At 31.4% G+C, this 23839-nt stretch overlaps 1 protein-coding gene across 2 annotated transcripts; it reads left to right on the forward strand.

The window, feature by feature from the left end:
* Positions 1-6: 6 nt before the first annotated feature.
* Positions 7-23507, forward strand: LOC108915854 (glutamate dehydrogenase, mitochondrial; the record flags this gene model as incomplete). Of its 2 annotated transcripts, none has more annotated exon segments than XM_018721996.2 (6): positions 7-207; positions 3943-4334; positions 4621-4779; positions 4837-5041; positions 9154-9305; positions 23040-23507. In XM_018721996.2, coding segments are annotated over 6 exon segments (1226 nt in total), but the record flags the coding sequence as incomplete, so codon positions are not given.
* Between the last annotated feature and the right edge of the window lie 332 nt (positions 23508-23839).

The raw sequence follows: 23839 nt of genomic DNA on the forward strand, positions 1-23839 counted from the left end.
TTTCAGGGATGCGCTTCTCGATGGACGTTTCAAGAGACGAAGTCAAGGCCCTGGCTGCCTTGATGACCTTCAAGTGTGCCTGCGTAGACGTACCTTTTGGCGGCGCCAAAGCCGGCGTCAAAATCGACCACAAGAAGTACTCCGAACATGAGTTGGAGAAGATTACTCGACGATTCACCTTGGAGTTGGTCAAGAAGGGCTTTATTGGTAAGGAAGAACTCAAAAATTAAAGTTTTCTGCGAACTTTTAAAGTTGTTATTTTCATTTAACAGAACTTGCGAATATTTCTTTTAGTTATTTTATGAAAAAATTTGTTACATTTAAAAGCCGGAAAGAATATCTAAAATCCGCACTTGTTATATGTTTCCTGTATTCAAGGACAATGAGTGCAGATTGGATCATAATTACTAAGGCTGTCAGAACTTAGCCTCAGGACATAGGCGTACGCATTATGTATTAAAAAGCCACAAATTAAATTGTTGGATAGGAATTAATTACGCAACATCCGCACCATAACAAAGACAACAGTCTACCAAAGTGACGTGAACGTGAAAAGCATTCTGAGCAGCTGCTCACGCATGTTTCGGTTGACCCGCTTGGCACATTATTGAATTGCGGCTCTCTCTCGCAGTCCTAATGATTACCTATTTATCACGTTTTTAATATTGTTACAGTATGTCTTTACTAGCACAGGTTATTTTTTTAATCAGCCAGGTGTGTTTTTTAATGGCTTAATAATTTTTCGGTTTATTTGATGTGAAATGGACCGTACCAAATTGATGATCTTTTTAAGTTGCAAATCGAAATCGTGGCAACAAGACTTGCAAATTGCAGCCAAAAGCTATAAATAACGGAGAAATATTTACCGAATATTTTAAGTATTTTATCAAAATATAATTGTATTGCTAGTTGTTAAACGGTTCTAATACCTATTTAAAAAAAAATTAGCTCCAATTTTTTACTCTATTTTAAATGTGTTAATCTAATTCAACCAAATTCAAAAACAATTTTCTGTACCAGACGCATTGAATTTATTTCAATTAGCTTAATTCCTCTAATTACCTACTTGTGGCCAAAAATTTAGTTATTTGATAAAAATATTTACAAATCTAATAAATCTAACACGTAAGATTTATTTAAATCCTTTTGAAGTGCTTGCAAATGAATTTAAATTGCTTTTATCTTTACTTATCTAATTAGGTTTGAAATGAAATGGAAAATTGATCTTAAATAAAATAGAAATAATACGTACTACTTTTCTATTAATTATTTAATTGAACTAAGTACATATTTATATTTTGAAAAACTATTTAATTTGATCTTTTTTCTGTTTCACTTTCAATATGGTCATAAATACAATTTTATTTATTGTGTAGGGCATTAATACTAATTTTTTTTTTATGAATACGTAAATTTAAGAGGCTGTATGTTGAGAATTATTGATTATCAAAATTTACCTGAACAATCACAGAGAATGGTGAAAATGGCCACCATCCCAAACTTCACTCAAACCGCCAGTCGTTTAAAAAAAAGAGAAAACAACAACGTTGTATATCTCAGAAACTGTTTGACTTATTTTTGGAAAGTTTCATTTGAACTTGTGTCCTAAACCTAAACGATTTAGCTTATAAGTTACGGTTTGTTATAATCCAATTAAATGGGCCTTTAAATAGCAATTTTGGTCAACTTGCGTGAATTTTTTATATAAGTTAGTTTGAGGGATATAATAACAATAAGTGACAGTAATTTTTTTTTAACCTCAGGTCAGGGGTGACAAAAGATTAAATAAAGAGGTTTTCAAGATAACTCAAAAAGGGTAAGAACTAGAAAAAAATTACTTATACAACAAAGTAAACTTGATTTTTTTATCTTTATCGTAAAACAAAAATTCGTAAGCAATATTTCATTATTTTAAATAATCAATCGAATGGCATAGAAAAAAATTGTTTTAGTGTTAAATCAAAAAAATTAATTACATTAATTAAAGTATTAAAAAATTAAAATTGTTATAACTTTTTTATTAAAAACATATATTTCTCTGAAAAGAAAATTTACATTTTTTAGAGCAGATTGAACAAAAAATTTATAAAATTCAGTCAGTTTTCTGTTTGATTTGATTTTTTAAGTATCTGAAATCATCCCTTAATTTCTAGCCACCCTAACTCTGTTAATTTTAATAGTACAAGAAAAAGTCAATGGACCATTTTTATGTAGAATTTTATGCTCTACAATTTTTATAAGAAATTTGTTTTTCTAGCTCTTACCCCCTTTGAGTTATCTTGAAAAACACCTTTATTTTTATCTTTTTTCACCCCTGGCCGGGGGTTGAAAAAAAATCACTGTCACTTATTGTTATTACATATTATATAGGTACCTCAAACTAAGTTATATCAAAAATTCAGGCAAGTTCACCAAATTGCGATTTAAAGGCCCATTTAATTGGATTATTAAAGTTTTTAAATAATATAACATGCATGCAAATACTTTTGAAGACATTTGAAACTAAGACTAGTTATTTGATTAAATAATTATGTCAACCTTTGGCAATACTGGTAAATCTGCCACTAAGAATCCCAAAATTTCAAGTACACTTAGAATTTTGGGAATTTAAATGAAGCTTTAATTTCTAATCAAAATTTTATTTAAAAAATCCTCTATTTTATTTGGAAATTGAGCCATTTTCAAGTTATTATTTTTTTATTAACAAATAAATCAACAGTAACTCCACAACTACTGGTTTCATAAAATAATTTTAAATATGCGTAGTTCAAACAAATCATTAGGTGAGGAAGTTTACAATAATTATTTAGAAGCAATACCACTTAAAAAGTTCAAAATTCCTACGTAAATTATTTATATGAACATTTAATGATTTTTTTTAAATTATATTCATAACAAACAATTTCGGATGAAATAAAACTGATCTTTTTTATTTGAACGCAAGGCAAAGCATGCAGTCGATGACCGGCACGGTGGCAAAGTGTAATAAGAAATAAACGGACAAAAAATTGGAAGAATTTCTTTTCCAATGAAAGAAATAAATAAAATTAACACCTATTTTATATCAGCAAATTCAACTGCTTTTGCCGCTATTGTTATTATTAATTAATGAAATTAATTTGTGGTTTAATTAATTAAATAATAGCAACTGTTCAAAATTTTACCCACCGACATGTAAACATTTAGGCCCATCTTACTTAGTTTCTACGAACTAACACAGCAGTTGTCTTGCTTCACCATAAATTAAAACAATATCCATCAACTTCACGTTGCTATACACGTAAGCCATTTTTGATACATGAAAAACTAGTGTAAACACTATCGCAACAACGATAATACTAAAATCAGATTTCAGTATTCGGAATCGCCTGGGGCCACGTGAGCAAATAACGCTAGAGACTACAGTAGCCCAGCTAAAGGTTGTAAATACTACAACTTCAATAATTTTTTTCTCGGAAAGTATAAGGATTTTATAAAAAATTTGTACGATATTGATTCCATTTTTCATGACGCATCTACTCCCAAATTTTTTTAGAAGTTGTAAATCACTGTATATAAATTCAGTGAATTCTTGTTATTTACAATTTGATGCAAATAATTTGCACTTGTGGCTATAAATATTTGGAATATTCCTAAATTTAACATAATTAATTAAAAATTAAACCGGTTAGAATATAGGTTCATACCATTGGTCATATAAGCTACGGCTACAGTATATTCCAATGTTCGTTTGTTCATTTTTTCTTGACTTGAAATGAACCAAGGAATACCCTATTGTAATATTTTTATCCGCCCAAATATGTATTTTAATTATTTCTGTTCTTACATTTTGATTTAGAATTCAAGCTAGCTTATTCCTTGGTACCTTTTTTTAAAATAAAGTAATGTTACATCGGTCTAGAGATTTTTCTTTACGAAAAATATTCCCTTTGTTCCCTGCAGGGCCCAGCATTGACGTGCCCGCCCCCGACATGGGCACGGGCGAAAGGGAGATGTCCTGGCTGGCCGATACCTATGCCAAGACTATCGGGTACCAAGACATCAACAATCATGCCTGCGTCACAGGCAAACCCATCAACCAAGGCGGCATTCACGGCCGCGTTTCCGCGACCGGTCGCGGGGTCTTCCACGGCTTGGAGAACTTTATCAATGAGGGCAACTATATGGACATGTGCGGCTTGAAAACCGGCTGGAAAGACAAGACCTTCATCATCCAGGGCTTCGGTAACGTCGGCCTGCATACCATGAGGTACTTCCACCGGGCCGGGGCCAAGTGTATCGGTGTGGTCGAATACGATGGGTCCATTTTTAATCCAGAAGGTATTGATCCCAAGGTGAGAGTTTTCTATATTGGCTGTCACTAGTCATTCTCTTAAGCCTTTCGCAGCATTCACTTCATGCCTGAACTTTTGGAGATGAAGATTATTAGAGACAATACTTGTTGGACTGTCAGGCTATTTTTATTTTTTATTTATTTTAATTTTTTTTTGTCTAAACGTTGCTAAGAACTTCAAAGTCCTAACCACAAAAAGTTGTGACTGTTAATATACCTGGTTCATAGCATAGCAAATATTCTGTAGGGCCGTAGGAAAAAAAATCGCTTATCTGATCTGCTTTTAGGATCTAGAAGACTATCGCGTTGCGAATGGAACCGTCGTAGGATTCCCTGGTGCTAAGCCCTACGAGGGCAACCTCCTTTTCCACGAAGTCGACATCCTCGTTCCCGCGGCCACCGAGAAGGTCATCCACAAAGAAAACGCAGCTCAAATCAAAGCGAAGGTAAGTGAAAGCAATGGAGAGGTTTCATAAATCGTTATTTGATCGATCTCGTGTCAGGTTATTTGCGAAGCTGCCAATGGACCACTCACACCCGCCGCGGACGAGATTCTTTTGAAGAAGAACGTACTGGTAATACCCGATTTGTACGTCAACGCGGGTGGTGTGACGGTATCGTTCTTCGAGTGGTTGAAGAATATCAACCATGTGTCTTATGGTAGGCTGACCTTCAAATATGAGAGGGACTCTAACTACCATCTCTTACGTAAGTATTTCTTGGAATAAGTTAACGGTTTATAATTATAGCTGGCACAATAAGTGGCGTTGCACATCCTAATAGGTAAATAACATAAAATAAAGTTAGCGATGTTTATAAATCATCGCAAAATACTTTCAGTTTTACACAAGGTTATCATCAGTTTCACAATCTAGGTGGGATCGTACAGGGGTAACAAATTAGTCAAAAAGTTCCAGGAGTAATCCGCAGATGGCGACACAAATCAAACATACATGTGTGTTACATAGTACTAACCTTCAAAAGAAACGTGTCAACATTTTGTGACATTTGGACATTCACAATTTGGATATTGACATATTTTCACAATTTTAGTGATGCTACTTTTGACATTTTCCAAACAATGGACAAAATCGAATTTTGTGTGTTGATTAAACACTGTTTTTTCGCTGGACAAAAATACCGTTCGAGCTCAGTAGAAAAGTGTTATAAGGAATCTGTTCTATTGAAAACAACCATTTGTTGGTGGTTTGCTGAGTTAAAATGAGATGACAGCATCAAAAAATATGAAAAAAATCCTCGAAATTTTGTTGGACAACCAGACCGATCGAAATAACTCATTTAAAGGGGAAAAAAAGAAAATTGTTACCTGGACTTTTATAATTGGAAATGGTAATGGGGCTTATAATAAACGAAAAAAAAATAAATGGGTAGGGTGGCGGAGGGCTGATATGGGGAGTTGAAAAGTTGTGAAAACTGCATTTTTTCTCTCATTTCGGCAAAAATAGTTTAATTTTGACGAAACTTGGTGACAGTATACCTTTATGTGTCTTAAATAACCACAATTTTTTTTAGATAAAAAAATTTAGAAGTTTCCGAGATATTCATTTTTTCTGTTCTGAGAGTTTTTTTTTTCAAAGAAAAATTCTACTTAGAAAAATCATCTTGCAGTTCTGCCGGTGATCATTTCTTCGTTTTGATATATACTTTTTGGTGAAATTTTAATAAATATGTATTCACAGTTCAAAAACATGCTCAAACATGCAAAAAAAAATTTTTAAATTACTTGCAACAATGAATATTTCAGTAATTGTTAATAATTTGTATAAATTTAAAAAATCAAAAACAGATTACACCATTCAATTGGACGGAAGAAAATAAAAAAAGAAAAGTCTCATTGTTTGACCCAAAACTTTATTTTTGTATAGTATTGCTGTAAACATCTAAGTCGAATAGTGAATAAATAAAATAAATAATATTGTTTTCTCTATTCCGATTAGTGTACTTATTTTTTTTTTTTAATTTTGATGAATTCATAGATATACAGTGTGTCCAAGATAAGGATGAAATTAGAAAAATGTTGTGTTTTTTTATATCTAACAATATACCATTTAGCATTTTTTTAAATTCCGGGTAGTTCCAGAGATATCTGGAAAAACCCGAAATTTTGCAAAATCGTTTTATTTTTTTTTCTATCTTTATTTGAAAACGAATTTTAAAATAAAGCCATCATCAGGTTAATTTTTTTAAATATATTGTGCTATTTTTATGACAAAATTTAAAGTCATTTTTAATTCTGAATTAGATGATATTACTATTGTAAAAAGGTTTTTAACTATCATTTAATATTTTTCCTGAGTACGACTCTGAACACTTTCAAACATCTATTTTAGAAAGTCATAACTGTATTAAAGTCAATACAGCACAAAATATCCAACAATTCTTTTTACTCAATAATTTAAAAAATTGTATCTAATAAAAAAATAATACGAATTTAATAGTAAAAAAAAGTATTGAATATTTTCTGCGGTTTTGACGTTTATATTGTTATGACTTCCTCCAATAGATAGGTATTTTGAAAACGTCAGACCCGTACTCAGGAAAAATTTTAAATGATAGCTAAAACAAGCTAAAAACCTTGGCAGCTGCAAGAATTTGTTTTTAATAAATCTTCAGGCACGACTGAAGCTTCTGTAAAGCGAGATATGAGTAATTAGGTTGCAGTTTTTGTTTCCAAGCCACTTCTAAAGCTGAAAGTATGCTCTGTAGAAGTGTTGTATAGCTGCTCCAACAGTTGGTGGTAATTTTTCTAATTTAACACGTTGACTGCGGTACATACCTCGGGGGGTATGTACTCATTATAAAAAATATGCGAATCTCAATAATCACATTTTTACTGTATCTTGTGGAAGTTGCAGAATCTGTAGTTTTTAGAAATAATGATTTTTCTATTATTTTCTTTTCAAAACTCTTTGCGAATAAAAACGTTAGTATCCTAGGATATATAGTTACAGATACATGCAAGTTTATAGCAATAATTGTGGTATTTTTCATTTTATAGGGTCAAATGTAAAAAAAATCACATATCCCCAGGGATATGTACCGCACACAGAAGAAGTTTTGTTACATATCCCCGAAGATATGTATCGCAGTCACGGACAAAGTACATTGAGATTATCTCGCAGTCAACGTGTTAAGTAGACTTTGCAGTTAATACTTTGTATTGCTGAAATCTCAAATCATCCAGAGATAATTTATCATTTGTGTGTTTGTACAAAAAATAAAGTTTTGGGTCAAACAATAAGACAGTTTTTTTGTATTCTTTTCTGTATAATTGAATAGTGTAATCAGTTTTTAGATTTTTTTAAATTTAAACAAATTATCTACAGTTACTGAAAATTTCCTTGTTGCAAGTCCTTTTTTATTTTTTTACATTTTTAACTGTTTTTGAACTGTAACTACAGATTTTTTTATTTCACCAAAAAGTATATGTCAAAACAGAAAAAATGGTCACCGGCAGAACTGTACGATGATTTTTTTAAGTAGAATTTTTCTTTGAAAAAAAACTTTCAGACCGGAAAAAATGAATATCTCGGAAACTTCTTGATTTTTTTATCTAAAAAAAATTGTGGTTATTTAAGATACAGAAAGGTATACTGTCACCAAGTTTTGTCAAAATTAAATTATTTTTGCAGAAATGAGAAATAAAAAACAATAAATAAGAAATTATCTGTTTTTCACACTTTTCTCAAATATTTTAAGGTTATCTTAAAAAGTGACCTCTACAAAAGTTGTAGATTTTTGCAGGATCTACAACTTTTGTATTGGATACTTTTTTGTTTGACGTCAACTTTCGACAGAAATCCCAATGATACAATAATTTTTTACAACTTTTCAACCCCCCAAATCAATCCTCCGCCACCCCTGCTCACGCATTTATTTTTTATTACGTTTATTATAAGCCCCTTTACCGTTTCCACTTATAAAAGTCCATGTAACAATTTTTTTTTCTCCAAGTGTAATTTGGTTGGACTAAACTGTAAAATGAATTTGCAGGAGATAGCTTACATTCTAAAGCTATCAAAAGGCAATCATTTGGATATCTCCAGCGTTCAGTATCATTGTTGTCCATATAAGCCCAGTTTATACTCTGCAAACCACCGACAAATGGTTATTTTCGACGAAGCAGATTCCTTTTTAAGCCAATGCTGCGCTTGAACGATGTTTTTGCCTGTTGAAACACAGTGTTTAATAAACACATGAAATTCGGTTTTGTACATTGTTTTGAAAATGTCAAAAATAGCGTCCCTAAAACTTCAATATCTCGATAAGTGGAAATGTCACGAAACTTTGACATATTTCTTTTGGGGGTTAGTACAATCAACATACATGGATTTTTATTTGTGACGCCATCTGTGGATTAGTCCCAGAACTTTCTGACCTATGCATTATTTAAAATGTTTTCTCTTTAGTGTGGCAGAAATACCCAATCACATAAAAGGATCGACTGAAAATACTACAGATAAATTATTAGACATTTACCATTCACAAAAATCTGTCAAGTTTTTAATTCTATAAATTTAATTTTAATTTTGATAGAGATCGGACTTGGGAAAAAGTAACATGAAATATAGAGAGTACAGCTCTTCATTGGTCCATTTCTGGTTTACGAGATATCAGGCTAGAAAAATTCGAGAAGTTGTAATTGTCTTGATGGAAGACTGAATTAGCTTCATGTTTCATTTAAAAAATGATTCAAAAGCGTAATAATTAATAATAAATAACAGAAATATAATACACACTAACATCATCCGTGATTTTATTTGTGGGAATGGAATAAAGGTGCTTGATTTTTTGTGTAGAATCCGTGCAAGAATCGCTGGAACGCAAATTTACCGATGTCGGAAGAATCCCAATTGTTCCATCGGTACCTTTCCAGAAGAAGATTGCCGGTGCTTCGGAAAAAGACATTGTACATTCTGGTCTGAACTTCACTATGGAGAGGAGCGCTAAGGTAAGTGAAATTAAGTGTTTCCTCACATTTCTGTGGCCTGTTTTTTTTTTACTAAAATAAATTGTAATTGTGCAGTGAGATGTGCATGGGATTTTCGTGTTTTTACTGTTGCGAACTAATATGACGCTTTTATGGACGTGTGCAATGTTGCATATTAACAATGTCTAGGTTTATGGATTCAGAAATATAGAAAAATGTCGAGTCGAGAATAGGATATTTGCAGATAAAAAATTATATAGAGGTTGTTTCCGAAATCACGGTCCTTTGTCTTTGGCTAGTTTCGATTTAAAACAAATCTTTTGGTTTCTAAAGAATAAGTGAACACCAATGTGAAAATTAATAGTGGCATATCCTACTTACTCCAAGTGTTTCCTTCTACACAGGGTGTTTTGGAAAAAGTACCACACATTTAAACAATGATACAATATTTTTTCCTAGTTATTTTTGTTATACAGGGTGCCAAAGAACATTTTTTAAAATCAAATTTTAGCCATATCTTTTCTAAAAAAAAAACGACGCAGCCACACACAAAAAAAAGTTATCTGTACTTTTCATGCGACTTATATTTTCCGTAGTATTTTTGCCTCGTGATCACGAATCTGGTGTCAGAATTGAGCTATCACTTCACAGGAATTTCCTAACCTCAAAAAACAGGTCAAAAATAGCAAAAATTCACTAAAGTGCTAGGAAAAATACAAAAAAAATCAATATTCAAATGTTCTTTTATATGGTTAAGACACCGCCGAACGTGAATCCGCGGTCAGAATTGATGAATTTTGGATCCAAGATGGTAGACCAAATTTTCGAAAAATAACACATTCGCGCCAAATTTGACATACAGGGGTTTTCGGGGTCACTGATCACGAATCCGGATCCAAATTTGTCGCGAATATTATTTTTGAAAATCTGTTCGGCCATCTTGGATCCGCCATCTTGAATTTTGCAAAATTTACCTCGGATCCGTGATCAGCGATCCCGAAAACTCCCGTATACTAAAGTTAGCGTGAATTTTTTGAAAATTTGGTCGGCCATCTTGGATCCGCCATTTTGAATTTTGGACCCGTTTTTTTAGGTTAGAAAAAGAATTATCAATTCTGACCACGGATTCACGTTTGGCGGGGTCTTAACCATATAAATGAGCATTTGAATATAAAAAAAATTTTGTATTTTTCCTAGCACTTTTTCGTGAATTTTTGCTATTTTGACCTGTTTTTTGAGGTTAGGGTATTCCTGTGATGTGATAGCTCAATTCTGACACCGGATTCGTGATCAGGAGGCAAAAATACTATGGATAACATATATCGCATGAAAAGAAAAATTTTTTTGTGTGTGGCTGTGTAATCTATTGAAATTCGGTGGGTGTTTGTGGGGGTGTGGGTGCTTGGGTTGTAATGTAAAGTTTCAAGTATAATGTTTTTAGAGAAAGACTGTTCCAATATTGACGAATAGGCCATATTTTAAGGATAGCCTATTTGGATGAAAATAAACCAGAGTTGTCAATGTCATTTTGACTTGAAGTAATCGAGTTTTACGATCATCCTCTTCAAACAAAATTAGGTTTACTACAAATTTGTAGTAAACCTAATTTTGAGCATAATTATGCTCATTAACAAAAAGTTAGTACAATTTCCTTAAAGCATCTATTGCAATTCACGATAATAAAGTCAAACATCATACTTAAACAGAATCTATTTGTTGATTTTTATATACGTTTGTATTTTCATTATATTATTCATAAAAATTATTAATATACAGGGTGTCCCGAAATTAATGCAACAAAATTTGGTCACAGATTCTTAAGACAAGTTTAGGGGACCCGTATTTTTTATTTTTGCCAACTGGGCCCCTCTTTCGGAGTTACAGCCCCCTGAAATCTGTCTTTTTTTTATATCTCACAACCCTGTTGTACGAGAATCACTAAGTTTGGTACACGGAGGTTTTATGACGTGGAATCTGATAGTGCTACGCTTTTTGGCGGAGATTCCCCTGAAGACAATTTTTCGTGGGTCCTCTTGTTTGAAGCAAAAAAAAATTTGGTCGCATATTTAAATTTCTTTTAAATTATTAGTCCACTAGAAAGCCATTAAATTTAGAAACTTTTTTGTCCCTTGTTACTTTTTTCGTAAAACGCAAATGTCAAAATGTGATCAAAAGCGTATTGTGATTCGCCATTTTCTCAAAAACATTGCGTGTTACGAAAAAAACATCAAGAGACAAAAAAATTTCTAAACACAATGGTTTTCTAGGGAACTAAGAAATTCAAATATACGACCAAATTTTTTTGGTTTCAAAGACAACGGAACTAATGAAACAGTGTCTTAAGGGCTGCCAAAAAACCTAGCACTATCAATTCCACATGTCATAAAACCCCTGTGTACCAAATTTAGTAATTCTCGTACAACAGGGTTCTGAGATATTTTTGTCACTTGGTAAAAATAAAAAATATAGGTCCCCTAAATTTGTCTTAATCTATGACCAAATTTTGTTGCATTAATTTCGGGACACCCTGTATGTATTCTAATGTGATTCATCTTATTACTTTTTTTTTTGGGTGAAAACTATTCGAACAATTTTGAAGGCAGCAAGTTTGTACTAAGGTAACTTGATCTAAATCGGTGCATTTTTATCCAAGGAGGTCATCCTTAATATACGGCTCATTCATTTTCGAACACCGTGTTTGTTATATAGGATACCTTGAAACAGTCAATTGCATATTTCTCAAAAATGTTGCAATTTCTGCAAGAATACCTTTTTTATTTAAAATTAAATTTTATATTATACAACATACCATAAGAAACCTAACCTCAGAAAAGCTATGTGATAAGTCATAGGGTAAAGTGGAAGCTAGCGACCTCTAGCGGATGGTCAAAAACTAATATTGCTGATATCCTCAGACATTACATTGATTTTTATAAAAAAAATATGGCTAAAAGGATTTCGCATAATCCTTATGGAAAGTGGCTTTTGGCTAATTTTTGTTTTGAAACTTTGCTATGTGATAGTTCTGATCTCATTGATTAAAAGTCTACGGCCCACTATCGGTCAAACGGGGGATAATGAAAAATCACCCTGAAATTTACAGATAATAAGGAAATGGTCTACCATGTTATTTAAGATCAGAGAATTGAAAGACTCAATCCCCCACCCTTCAGTTCTTCCTCTAAATCAGGGGATGATAAAAACAGCTCCTAAACAAGAGTTTTTTGTTTTAATGATGCTTTTATACGTGTTCAGCGACAACAAAAACCTTTCATGCATATTTTCTTTAATTTTAATTTTTCCACACCCTCACCCCTCACTTCCACCCCTAAAATAGGGATGAAAATATTTTCATTAATTTTTCCTTAACTTGTTTCAATTGAGCATTGATTACTCCAAAATGTGTCTTAATTTCAATGTATTTATCAAAGATATAAGATTTTTTAATGAAGAAAATCGATTTTCACTTTTTTCACCTATTCACCCTTCATTTCCACCCCCAAAATAGGGGAAGATGACATTCGCAATAATTTTCCCTAAATCTGCATTAAATAAGCTTTAATTTTGACATAAAAGAATGCCGTTTGACCAATAGTGTGGCTCCTGAAAATTGAATCCCCTTACTACACATAGTAAGAATAAAGCATTGATTATTTTTTATAAAATTACATTACATTCATAATATCGGTCGATTAGAGGTGTTTTCAACTTCCGGTTCCGACCAGAAGTAGCCTATTCGGACCGGAAGTCAGTTTTCTTAAATAAAATATATTTTTTTATTGCGGATTTCGATTCAGCATCGAAGACTGTTAAACTTTTGTTTAAAATAATTTTTCTAAAATGCGTTTTTTGAGCCCTAAATGACCTTTGAACTTGATCTCATGCCGATTCCCGTGAAAGACTACTTCTGGTCAGAACCAGAAGTTGAAAACATCTCTAATCAATCGGGCAAGGTTCAATGTAATGTAATTTTACAAAAAAGGATCTGCTGTATTCTTACTATGCAGCGTAAAAGAAAAAAATTCAATTTTCAGGGGCCGTAGGTCCAAAACAAAGGACTTTCAGACTTTGAAACTTTTACAATCACATAGCAAAGTTAAAAAAAAATTAGTCGAAAGCCACTTTCCAAAAGGGGGTCTTTTAAAAATATCATATTTGATCTCAAATCTCAAAATGAAGGAAAAAATCTTACCGTTTGATGACCCATCAGCTCCTGAATTTATGGTACCTTTTTCCAAAACACCCTGTATAAGTGAAATATTTGATTCACAATATTTAAACTTTTAAATGTAAGATATAGTATCTGTAGGTACATTTGCTTAGTATTATTTTAATACCGTAATTATTCCGTTATCACGTGAGGTAAGCGGAATGTGTAAGCCTTGTACGGATTGACTAAGGTTTACTTATCTGTATACTTAATTACGATATTATCTGAGGTTCAAATAAGACGGTAGGCAAAAAAATACATATGTTAATAATGTAATTAATCGGATTGCCAACACTAAATCAACTCTACTTAAAGCTGCCTTCTACCACTGCTATTACAATTTGTTTTGGTAACGGAGGACAAACCTAACCTATTTTTTACCAAAAAGTGGCATTCTAATGTGCCGTCTTTATAAAAAAAAATTGGAACTATTGTTTTTATTGCAGGCCCTTAAGGATACGGCAGAGAAATATTGTTTGGGAATGGATTTGAGGTCGTCAGCATACATAAATTCCGTACAAAAAATATTCCACAGTATAAGCGATGCCGGGTTTGCTTATTAATTTAACAATTTTTAATTTCAAATTTATCAGGGACTATTTATTCTTTATCTTTTAATATTCCTGACTAAATATTCGTAATTTTAACTTGCCTTTTATTATTTTACTTGAGACATTCCTCATTTGATGTTTTATTTTCTTTTACCTTCAAATATCACCTAGTGATTTTAATTTTAATAATTTCTTATTAGTAGCAATCAAACATATGTGTATATTATTAAATTGTAAAAATGTTCCAAATAAGTCATTAAAATTAAGATAAATTTCCTATCGTTTATTTTTCGTGCAGACAATTTTTCAGGGTACCAAATTACAAAATTTAAAATTGGATTGTCGGCCAATAAAAAATTTTAGGTATGTATAAAAGTTTTACACAAATTGGTTATTTTTCTGAATCACTAGGAATTTTTTTATGAAATTAATGTCGGAATAGGCTTTACAAAAAATATATGTTTAATAAAGATAGGTTATATTTGTTTAAAAACTGAAGTTGTTTTTTCACAAGCAGTGTATTCTTAGTTTATTATTTTTTCAGCATTTTGATTAATGAAGTCAAAAAGTATATTTTAAACGAAAATATGTTTTCAGCTTAAATTCAAAGGTAGTAATGGCAAGCTAAGTGGAGAATGGTTACTGAAAAGTGATCTTTTTGAAACTATTTACTAAAAATTATACAGGGTTGTCCAGAAATAAAGTGTAGACAATTTAAGCCTGTATCAGACAATGCAATTTTGTTGCAGGGATTTGTTGCCGCGATAGAATCCATGAAATTTTTCTTATCAGACTTTGCAATTCTGTCCCGGCAACTGAATTGCATGAATTAGAACATGCTCTATTCCTTGCAACAAAATTGCAAGGATTCTAGTTACTTTTATGAAGATTTGTTTATTGCCAACCTAGCTGTTGGCTGTTGATCATGGTTGTTGTTAGTAACACCGTTGAAGCCACTATTAAAGCTATACAGCAATTTACTTTTAAATTTTCTTCCATTGCAATGTTTTGCTTGAATAAAAAATAATTGTTTATAAGATACATACAAGAAATTTTACATGTTAAACAATGCATAGTTGGTAACACTACTGGAAACCAGAGCTGGGTAATTACTTGTAATTTAAAAATAGTTACAATTACAAATTACTTTAAAAAAAAAGGAACTAATTACAATTACAAAGTATATTCTTTAAAAAAGGAATTATATTAATTTAATTACAGTTACATGAAAAATGGATTTAGCAATTACTTTTCTAATTACTTTTATAATTACTTTTATGATAAAGTAAATTATAGTGACCAATCAGAGAAAAAGGAAAAAGTTAAGTTAAAAATTTAAATTAAGTGTTGTGTAATATTGCGTTTTATTATTTATTAGAATTGATACTAAAATGAAAAGATTATTCTTATTCATTTTCTAATATAGAATTTTTATATTTTTATTCCTATTTAATAATTTAAACTAGTTCAGTTCAATTTTATATTATTAGTCAGGTAATTAATTCAACCCGATGCTCTTTTTTTGGTTGTTAGTACATTTGCAAAATATAGAATACAGCAGTTTTGGGTTGACTGGAAAGCAATAATTATTATTAAAAAAATTACGAATCGAACAAGTATGAGTGAAAGGCTGAGTAATCGAACCAGAAGTTTTCTCAACACAAAATAAGAGCAGTAACACATAGATACATAATATATATTTTTATAAAACTTGATGCTATAGACAACATATTTTTACTTCGTACATTTTCTAAATTAATAATAATTATAATAAAATAAAATGTACTCTGTTAATTCACCAAATCACCTTTTATTGTTTACGCGGCACAAGGCTTTCCTCAAATGAAATAATGGAAGTCTGCAAGCCTGTACGCAATTACGCAATACACATGATCTTAAAAGTAATTATAATTATTAGAAAAAGTAATTGTAATTGGAAAAAGTATTTGTACTTATAGAAGTAATTTGTAATTCGATAGTTCAAATAATATAATTACAAATTACAATTCCTACAACAATTTTGCTGTAATTACAATTCCAAATTACTTTAATAAAAAAAAGTACTTAAATACAATTACAATTACAGGAAAAAAAATGGGAATTGTAATTACTAATTACTTTTTCACCAGGAATTACCCAGCTCTGCTGGAAACTAAACAAATTGCAGCAATTCTGTCCCATTGTGTGATAATAAACATGCAATTTTATCCTCGCAACAAAATTCCCACAATTTTGACGCTGCAACTAAATTGCATTGTCTGATACAGGCTTTAGAGAGTGATATTAAAAATTCAGTATTAACAGAGTTAACCTAATCTAAGTTTTATTTTATTTTTGAATTAATATTTTACTATAACTTTTGTTCAGTTAATAGTGATAGTTTTCAAAATATCAAAGCTGTGACTAGAAAATTGATCATAATTTTTTTATTAATCATTTTTTGAAAAATGATACCTATTAAAGATCGGCAAAACAAAAAGGTACTCGTATTTTAAGTCAATATCATTAACTGTTTTTTGGGAAAAACAAACTTACAACAAACAAGACAACTTTTAAGTTTATTAATAATACAGGTCAACAAGGGTCAAGAAGCAGACACACTAATATGCATTTCCGAAGAATTTTGGTGCGCTGAATCCGAATCTGGCCACAGAATTGCTCTATCACGTCAGGTTTTCGAGATATCCTAAAAGTGCAAAAAACACTATTTTTGTTATATTTGAGGTTATGTAGTAATACCATCTATTCTTTTAAAAAAAATACATATAATAACTATAAAAGTACAAGGCTCCCTCTTTCGAATGCCGTTGAGTTTGCTCAAATATCTTTTTTTTTTTCGTTGAGATATCACATGTTGAAATTTCTAAGTTTATCAGTTTCTTAATATGCGAAAATCTACTAAGGATCCCTTTGACGTCAAACATTTGATTGCAGTTCAGAAACTTCATACTCAGAAACCTTCAATACATATGAACTCAAACTCCAAATCCACAAACCCACAAACCCCAAACCCACAATCCCTAAACCCATAATCCCTAAACCCACAAACCCCAATCCCACAAAACCCCAATCCCACAAAACCCGAACCTACAAACTCCAAGCTTACAAACACCAAGCCCACCAACTCCAAACCCACAAACCGTATGGGTATGAAGTTTCTGAATTGCAATCGACGGCTTGATGTCTAAGGGATCCTTAGTAGATTTTTGCATATTAAGAAACTGAAAAACTTAAAAATTTCGTCATGTGATATCTCAACGAAAAAAAAAATATTTGAGCAAACTCGACGGTATTCGAAGGAGGGAGCCTTGTACTTTCATATTCAATGTATTAGTTTTTTGAAAAAGAATAGATGGCATTACTACATAACCTCAAATATGACAAAAAATATTGTTTTTTGCACTTTTAGGTTAGGATATCTCAAAAATCTGATGTGATAAGCAATTCTGCTGCCAGATTCGGATTCAGCGCACCTAAATCCTTCGGAAATATATATTCAAGTTACTGCTTTAAAAAAAAAAGTTAAATTTTGTTAGTCTGTGTAATCATTATCAAGTTTCTTTTTTTAATTATATATAAAAAGTAATTTTTTAATCAATAACAACTACTTTTAGAATTTCCGGTTTCAATGATTTTTTTTGTAAGTGTTTAATTGGAAAAAAGCAAATATTAATTAAAGAAAGTACTTTTGAGGATATACAAAGTGTTAATGATAAATGTTCTGCCAAACTTTAATAGTGGATCACAAATTATTAAAAAAAAGATCCTACAAACATAAACGGATTGATTTCAAGAAAGAAGGTATTCAAACAAAAAATAATATACAGGGTGTATCCTAAGTATGTTAAAATATTTAAGTGGGACTTTCCTGAGTTAATTCTAAGAAAAAAAAGTGCATATACACCTTTGTCCGGAAATGAAATTAAAATTAAACAAAATCATTATTACATCAGCTGCAGAAAGTGGCTACTCCCAACATTAATACAAGCTTCTGCCCTCCTCATCGAAGAATCCCGTACCCGTTGGAAAATACCAGGAACATAAAATTCTCAACAACTTCATTTAACGCCTAAGGGACTCGGTAAATTTCTCGAAAACGGTGGCTTCTGGCGTTGTTAAGGAAGTGTGCTTTTTTTATGCTTAATAAAGGTGTAGGAATCGCAGAGGTCTTCTATCAAAAAAGTAATGGCAAATTAAAGTGAATAATGATAGCATATGTAGCGCCCTCTTTTTTTTTATCCCTCCTCCCTCCTCAATTCTTCAATTTAGGAACTAACCGTTTAGGCATAACATCTAAACTGAAGAACTAACCGTTACCGTAACTATTACTAAACTGTATCCAATCAATAAATTTCGAACAAAAAAAAAGAAACTAAATTTGGAACAACAAACTAAACAAATAAATATGTATATACTGAAATGAACAAACAAATAAATAAATAAAATAATAAATATAAAATATGTGGAAGAAATCATTAATTGACTAGAACAAGGTGCGTATAAATAAGGATTAAAACAAATTACCAGTTGACTAGAACAGAGTGCGTATAAAAACAGAAAAAAAATAATAATTTAAAAAAGTAATTGACTAGAACGAGATATAATAAAAACTATAACAGCTAGTTAGTCACGACTTTATACTCTATCCGATTGTCATTGTCTCTCCTCTTTTCCTTTAGTCTTCATTTTTCCAGACATACCTTACTACACAGTTCCATTCTTCTTTGGATTTTAGCATAACTTGTATGATGTTATCGGGGTGTATCTGTACTCCGAGAGCGATTTCCAGCTGTGTCTTCTCCCTCGCCCATCTCTGGCACTCAAATATCGTGTGTTCTACATCATCCTCCTCTCCGCAACTAACACATCGTTCATCGGGGCTTTTGCCGAATTTATGCATATACCTCCTAAAAATCCCATGTCCAGTCGGTACTTGGGTCAAATAATAATTCAGGTCGCCGTGCTTTCTCTTTCTCCACACGACTATCGTCGGTATAAGCCTTCTTGTCCAAGTTCCTTTTAGACTGTTTTTCCACTCATTTTGCCACTTGTTCTCCATTTCCGTCCTTACCTCCTTCATGTTTCTGTTTGTGGTATATACTTCTCTCCTTTCCCTTGCTATCCAATCTATAGGGACCAATCCTGCCACGACCGCGGCCGCCTTATACGATACGGTCCTGTAAGCTCTACGCACTCGTAGGGCCATTTTCCTCTGTACCCTCCTCAAGGCATTCCGATATGGGGCCACACTCATCGCCTCCGCCCATATCTCCGCACCACGTAGCGCCCTCTAAGTGCTGCACAAAAATTAATACCAAATTATGATTTCTCACCTCAAAAAATCCCCGGTTTTGTGTGAAAAATTTATCTTTTGTAAAAGTTATTTAAGAAAATAAAATTTTATCCTAACTCAGGAATACCCCACTTAAATATTTTAACATACTTTGGTTACTCCCTGTATATTTAATAAATATCTCTTAAGATGCTTGACATGATTGGGTTGTTTCTTGTCTCGTCTTTACAGACTTACATTGCACTTTCTTAACCTTAGCTAAGCTCTTTGACCTGTCCTTATTATTCTCGGACTAGCCTCTGTAGGGGTGAATCCCTTATTAGAATCCCTAGGACCGCCCTGATATCCATTTCAGTTCTTCTTATTAGTTCTAAGTCTGCTACAGATCAAACCATTCCCCTGACAATAGTGGTTCTCTGAAACGTTCCATAGTGGCTTCTGGAATTGGTCATATCCAATGGTAACGTTGCATGTCTGCCACCACAGTGATGGGCAAAAATTTTCTGAAATACATAAATCTGTCAGTCAGTTGCGGCATTGAATATTTTGCAAATTTGACAAGTGCATCATTTCTAAGACAAATGGGCTTTTATTTGAAAAATAAACCATTTTTTAAAATTCTCGGAGAATATTCCCGTCCCAAAGAAAATATAGGAATTTTTTGTCGGAAATGCAATTTCCAACTATACTATGTATTTATGAAACGCCAAAAAAATAATTTATACAAGAATTTTTTATTTTCTGAAGGGTAGTAACACCCTAAAAAATCTTACAATTTTTTTTGTTAGACGAACAGTTTTGGAGTTATTTTCCATTTATTTAACTATATAGAGGTTTATTTTAAAATAAAAAAATTATAATTCAAAAATGTTCTTTTTTTATAGGAAATATCAACAAACTCTAATTGTACTCTAATTTTCAAAACATTCAGTGGCATATCAAAAGTTTAAAGTTCTTAATAACTTTGTTTATTAGCACCTTAGATTTATATATCAATTAAGCAAATGTTTGCCCAGGAATAGTTGTAATTATTAGCTCAAGTTTCATAAAAAAATATTTAAATAAATGTAATATAAATTATTTTAAATTTCAACACCTTGTGTCTCGAAATTGCAGCATTTCCTCATACATACAGGCTGTCTCTTAAAAAATGCCACAAGCCATAACTCCCGTCATTTATAATTTAATTTTAAAAAACAAAAAATTATGTGAAATGGCTATAAATACACTATAGAGTGAGCCTATTGGAGCGTATTATTATTATTTTTTTTTTGAAAAGCGAAAAGCATGAAAATATTGAGTAGTAATCAATTGACGGACATGATTCAGATATACTTTTGGTATAATAAAATCGTGGTGCGGAAGTTTGCCTTTACAGAGAACTATTTCCTCACAGAGAAGTTCCAAAACCGCGTAGATTTGTAAGACTTGAAGAAAATTTGAGAAACTATGGTGCTTTTAAAACCAAAGCGAGAAGAATGTCAATTTAATGAAAACATCGAGTTCTATGTTTTTCTTAACGTTGAAGAAAACCCAAGAACTTCCATTTGGGAAATTTCTAATAATATTAGAGCATCAAAGAGTACATGCAGTATTAAAAAATCACAAATTCAAGCCATACATTCCTCAAAAAACCATAGAGAACAACGGCTACAATTTGTTTCTTTAGTTTTGTGTTTAATTAATGTTATTTCCTGTTGAACTTTGGATAATAGTTAATGTATTTAATTAAATTGTTTGGCTTTTAATTGATATTCATTGTATTGTTTCTTTTCTGTTAACTACAAAATTCTCTTTTGAGTTTTATTTGCTTTACTGTATTATTTGTTGTTTTTCATAGCACAGATGATTAGTCAAAAAATACATTTGTCATTAATTAGTGACCGGGCGCCGAATGCGGTATCGTCTTTTCTGTAATAAATGCGTTACAAAGGTCAAGTTCATATACATCAGGAAATAAATCTGCACAATAATAAACAAAAGAACTATATTGCCATTTGAAAAAAAAAGTTGACTATCACTTTTCAAAAAGAGGCTCCCTCTATAGAGTATTCAGAGCAATTTCATTTAATTTTTTGTGTTTTAAAATCATAACGGAGTTATGGTTTGAGGCGTTTTTTAGGAGACAGCCTGTATAAGAACTTTTTTTATTAATTTGTATGTAGAATCTACCATTGAAGTTTAGCAGACTATATCATTCACACCCTATATAACTCCATTAGTTATTTGAATTTTCAAAAAAGCGACTTAGGGAGTTGTATTATTATTTTTATGAGTAAAAGTCACCTGCATTTATTTCTGGAATATCTGTATAAAATCTAGTAAAAAGGTACATTGAAAAATTATTGATAATTTATATTATACATTACCGACATAATAAATCAGCAGCAATTTAAACTAGGTAGAGAAGAGATGTTTTTTTTAAATTTTTTTAAAGAAATATTAAAGTAAAAACCTTATTTTTAGGCAATCTCTAAACCTAACCATTATTGAAACTAAAGTCCTTAGGTTGACCAAGTACCTCAACTGGCTGCTCTCATTTTGCCCCAAAATGGCAGTTTGTCAAAGTGTTTAACGTATCTGTAACTGTCAAAATTTAGATGTTTGTATGTACTATTTTAGATTCAAATTTTAGATTATTTTGTAATAAATAAATTAAACCACATGTTCTTCAGTAAATTGTTAAAAGCCTCAAAATATTGAAGAAACATATTAAGAAGTCGCGGCTGGTGCGGGGCTCTGGGTCTGCACCTCTCCTTGGAATTTTCATAATATAAAAATTTAATTTAAAACTTAGCTTACAATGTTATCTGGCTAATTAAATAGATTAGCCCGATGAGTCACAATAAAAAGGAAATGTTAAATTTATAATGTGCAGTCAATTAACTCGACTTGAAAAATTCGTTTAAAAAATTCTGAATACGTGGGCTTCGCATAATTCGTTCCTACATCTGTAAAGTGTTTACAGCGGTGGTCATGGTTACCGACTTGCATCAGTGAAAGACGGAGTGGGAGTAGCACATATTTACCATACACTGGGCTATGTTTAGTCCGACCATAACCAATTAATATTAAACGTAATTTGTTGAAGTGTGGTTGTAAAATTTTGTTACTTACGTATTACTTCTTGTGTTTTTTTAAAAGATTGTAAAGATAAACTAACAGTAATGCTATCTATTGAAAAATCAATAGTGCGAGGAATACCAAACTTTAATGGAAAAGTAATTTAAATCATTTTCCCTATATTTCAATAGTACTTAAAATAAAACTGCCTAATTATATATATATATATATTTTTTTTGTCAATACTTTGTACCTAAATTATTCCTGGTATGGAAGTCAAGAGCTGTCACTGATATTAAAATTATATTTTTTACATCCTACAGAAATATATTTAGTCTCAATATCATATTTTGAGGTTGGCTAGAGATTTTGCCGCAAATTGTAAAGTGATTCTGATACTTGATCAGTCTAGGGACTTTAATTGGAATCATGTTCATACAAACTATCTTCCAGTTACCCTACATAATGGCAATGCTTTATAAAATATTGTGTTGTTTGATAGATTTCAAGTATAATAGTGTTTCAGTTTGTTGTTTTAATTAATTTTTCCACAAGTAACTCACTATTTTCAAAAAAGTTAGTTGAGTGAAGAACTAAATTGCAACATACTAATCGAGTTTACTGATTATATTTTGCAGGCTATCATGAAAACAGCAGAGAAATATAACTTGGGAATTGATTTGCGATCCGCTGCATACATCAATTCTGTTGAGAAGATATTCAACACATATTCAGAAGCTGGACTCACTTTTTAAAACACCATTGCCTAAAACTTTCAAAAACAAAAGATTCGGTTATGATTTTTAGTCTGAAAAAATTTACCCAATATATTGTCGCATCTGTATGTATTTCTGTTGATCATTGATTATGTTCTTTTTAATATTATTTTTAACATTATCATATGGTACTGTATTGAAAGTTGTATTAATTTCTTACAAGTAGTATTCATTTACGTACATTTCTTTCAGTATTTTTAAGATTGTGGTTATAATAAAAATATAGGTATGGGTGTCTTCTATCGTTATTTAAAAGTGTAAAATATTTGCCCTTTTAAAACATTAATATGTTCGATATTCGAAAAAATTTTATTCTAAATAAAAAGTAAAGCAAGCTAGTTATGGTTGTATTCACTTTATTTATCCCGACTGAATGATAAATCCCTATTAAAAGCATCATTTATCTTCATTATAAAATGAAGGTAAGTATTATATCTGTAATTTAACAATAACAGCCCCATAAATGAAAAAAAGTTCTGTACCAGATATGAGATCCTGTGTATACAGGCTGTTACAAATTTGCTTCTCACTACAGAGACGATAAGAAGTAGCTTAAATGGGGGCAAAGTTGCGTAATCAGGGGACTAACATTACTAGTTTTCGAAATATTTGAAAAAAAACGAATTTTGGAAATTCATTTTTGTTTCATTTCAGCCTTGTTT

This window comes from Anoplophora glabripennis, unplaced genomic scaffold, assembly GCF_000390285.2.
Source record: "Anoplophora glabripennis isolate ALB-LARVAE unplaced genomic scaffold, Agla_2.0 scaffold1350, whole genome shotgun sequence".
NCBI lineage: Eukaryota > Metazoa > Arthropoda > Insecta > Coleoptera > Cerambycidae > Anoplophora > Anoplophora glabripennis.